Source organism: Rhinoderma darwinii, chromosome 1 (genome assembly GCF_050947455.1).
Source record: "Rhinoderma darwinii isolate aRhiDar2 chromosome 1, aRhiDar2.hap1, whole genome shotgun sequence".
Taxonomy (NCBI): domain Eukaryota; kingdom Metazoa; phylum Chordata; class Amphibia; order Anura; family Rhinodermatidae; genus Rhinoderma; species Rhinoderma darwinii.
Window position 1 is genome coordinate 272,291,855 of NC_134687.1, and position 3,620 is coordinate 272,295,474.

At 39.9% G+C, this 3,620-nt stretch overlaps 1 protein-coding gene across 1 annotated transcript in view; it reads right to left on the minus strand.

Moving 5' to 3' along the window:
- Positions 1–382: 382 nt before the first annotated feature.
- FAM32A (family with sequence similarity 32 member A) overlaps positions 383–3,620 on the minus strand; it is a 23,758-nt gene continuing 20,520 nt past the window's right edge. The window contains exon 4 of the mRNA XM_075850501.1: positions 383–570. Coding sequence (XP_075706616.1) covers positions 502–570 — 69 coding nt within the window. The 3' untranslated portion in view covers positions 383–501. The remainder of the gene's footprint in view (positions 571–3,620) is intronic.

The window sequence follows — 3,620 nt, forward strand, 5'->3', positions numbered from 1 at the left end:
TGCAATGCCAGGTATTGGGAAGAAAATTTGATTCCAGTGGTTTAACCCCTAAAAACCGATGGGCTGTTTTGGCAGCCGGGGCTTAAAGGCCGCCCCCCCCCCCCCTCCATGACTGTAGACTGATTAGGTAGTACTAAAGTGCCATCTGGGGTTTTGTTTGGAGCATTCGTGGGCAGTTCCATCACGTGATCGCAAGAATGTGCAGCATGCGGCCTGGTACTTGCCGTCCAAATGCTCAATCCTATTAGAAGTCAGTGAGGTCTGCCAGGTGCCGTTGGAATCCATCAGAATAAGGCAGTTCTAGCACAGTTTTGTGGCTTTCGTCATGATCATAAACCACAACGCTGAGGTTTACAGAGCCTAATGCAAGAAGAAATTCTAATTTCAAGTTTAGCAGAACAGTTGTTCACAAAAGTTTATTTACACAGCAAATTAATAAAAAAAAAAAGACTGATGTTTCATGAACGTGTGATTTTTCATGTCCATAAAATATAAATCGTATTATTTGGTCCAGCTGACTTTAGGAATGTCATAATGCTCAGTAAGGGTGTCCAAATGTCGATTAAAATCCTGGAAAGAACAAAACAAAAACACAAAACATTAATAGTCTGAAAATGTAGCCAGCTGCTTTCTTGCAGAGACTGCGTCACAACTGTCCATGGTTTGTGTTTGGAATTGCAGGTTAGCTCCATTGAAGTGAATAGAGCTGCAATACCACACAGCCTGTGGAAAGGTTTGAAAGAAAGCAGCCATGTTTTTTTTTTTTTTATCCTATACAACCACTTTAAAGAGACTGTCACCACATTATAAGTGCCCTGTCTCTTACATAAGGAGATCGGCGCTGTAATGTAGGTGACAGTAATGCTTTTTATTTAAAAAAACGATATTTTTTCACAACGTTAGGAGCGATTTTGGTTTATGCTAATGAATTGCTTAATGCCCAAGTGGGCGTACTTTTACTTTCGACCAAGTGGGCGTTGTAGAGCGGAGTGTATGACGCTGACCAATCGGCATCATGCACTCCTCTCCATTCATTTCATTTACACAGCAGAATCGCGTTCTTACTAGAACATGATCTGCAGCCACATACACAGCGATTCTGCTTAACGTTAATCAAGTGTCCTGATAATGAATACACATGACCATCCAGCCTGGACGTCATGTGTATTCAGAATCCTGACACTTCTGAATCTTTTCTGTGAGATTTCCAGCACGGGAAACGAAATCTCGCGAGATTACAGAGATAAACGAGATTTCGCTTCCCGTGCTGGAAATCTCACAGAAAAGATTCAGACGTGTCAGGATTCTGAATACACATGACGTCCAGGCTGGATGGTCATGTGTATTCATTATCAGGACACTTGATTAACCCCTTAATGGCCAGCCTATTTTAGACGTTAATGACCAAGCCATTTTTTAAGTTTTTCCATCGTCGCATTCCAAGAGCTATAACTTTTTTATTTTTGCGTCGACATAGCTGTATAAGGTCTTGTTTTTTGCGGGACAAGTTGTATTTTTTAATAGCACCATTTTGAGGTACATATTATTTATTGATTAACTTTTATTAACTTTTTTTGGGGGGGGGGGGGGGGGAGAAATAGAAAAAAAATACAAAATAAAAAAAAAATCGGAAATTTCGCCACACTTTTATGCGTCCTAAATCTAAGCCGTTTACCATGTGATATAAATAACACAATAACTTTATTCAGCGGGTTGTTACGATTGCAACAATACCAAATTTGTATAGTTTTTGTATGTTTTTTCAAAATTATTTGTTTTTGTGTCTCTGTATTTGAAGAGCCGTAACGTTTTTATTTTTTGCCGATGCAGTTGTTTGAGGGCTTTTTTTTGCGGGACGACTTGTAGTTTTTATTGGTACCATTTTGGAGTAGATGCGACTTTGTGATCACTTTTTAATCAAATTTTTTTAAAGTCAGGATTCACAGAAAACAGCAATTTTTCCATCTTTTTTTATTTAATTTTTTACAGCGTTCACCGTGCGGGTTAAGTAATGTAATAGCTTTATAGTCGGGGTCGTTACGGACGCGGCGATACCAAATATGTGTAACTTTTTTACTTTATTTTGGTTTTTTAATACTAAAGCAGTTTGTAAGGGGAAAAAGTGGGTTTTTCATTTTTTTTTTATCAACTTTATTGAACTTTTTTTTTAAACTTTTTTACTAGTCCCACTAGGGGACTTTAATATGCGATTCTGCGATCGCTATTATAATACACTGCAATACTTTTGTATTGCAGTGTATTATGCCTGTCCGTTTAAAACGGACAGGCATCTGCTAGGTCATGCCTGCGGCATGATCTAGCAGGCATTCATTACAGGCAGACCTGGGGGCCTTTATTAGGCCCCCGGCTGCCATGGGAGACACTGACAGTCGGCGATTGTATCGCCGGGTGTCGGTGGGAGAGAGAGGGAGCTCCCTCCCTCTCTCCAAAACCACTCAGATGCGGTGCTCGCTATTGAGCACCGCATCTGAGGGGTTAAACGGGTGAGATCGATCTCACCCGGCAGAGCAGGGACGCTCCCAGCTGCCTCTGGCAGCTGAGAGCAGGGAGATTTGACAGCTCCTTGCTCTGTTTACTTATTCCGATGCCGCGACGTAAAAAGTCTATGGCATCGGAATAAGGCCCGTTAGTGACCGACGTAAAAAGACTATGGGCCGGTCACTAACGGGTTAACGTTAATCAAGCAGAACCGCTGTGTATGTGGCTGCAGATCATGTTCTAGTAAGAACGCGATTCTGCTGTGTAAATGAATGGAGAGGAGTGCATGATGCCGATTGGTCAGCGTCATACACTCCTCTGTACAACGCCCACTTGGTCGAAAGTAAAAATATGCCCACTTGGGCATTAAGCAACTCATTAGCATAAACCAAAATCGCTCCTAACGTTGTGAAAATAGATAGTTTTTAAAATAAAAAGCATTACTGTCACCTACATTACAGCGCCGATCTCCTTATATAGGAGATAGGGCACTTATAATGTGGTGACAGAGCCTCTTTAAGGACCACACAATTATTTTTGGCCTTTAATATTTTTTTTACAGTTATGAAGGTTTTTGGGATTTTAACATTGATGCAAAAGTATGAGGACTTGATGTTCTAATAAGGTTTTAGATTTGTAGAATGTACGTTTATGCAGTGGTCTTTATTTTATAGTAAATAAAGTTTAAATACAAGCTAGTTTTAACATCACTTATTTACTCCTATTTTCATTCTTAACTAACAATGTACTGGCAATTGGTTAATGTATTAGTATCGGTTGAGCTATACCCCAACAGGGCCCCCTTAGACTGGCCCGGGGATGTCCTGCTTGTTACATTAGCCCCGGAGATCATTTAACCTCAGGCCTATTTTGGCCTTAATGACCAAGCATTCTTTTTCGTTTTTTCCTCCCCGCCTTCCCAGAGTCCTAACTTTTTTTTATTTTTATGGCGACCTAACCATATGAGGGCTTGTTTTTTGCGGGACATGTTGTATTTTTCAATTGCACAATTTTTGGGTGTATATATTATATTGTTTAACTTTTATTATTTATTTTTACGGAAGGAATTGGAAAAAAAAAAAAGCACCACCTATTCCAGCATTATTTTTTGAGTTTCAAAT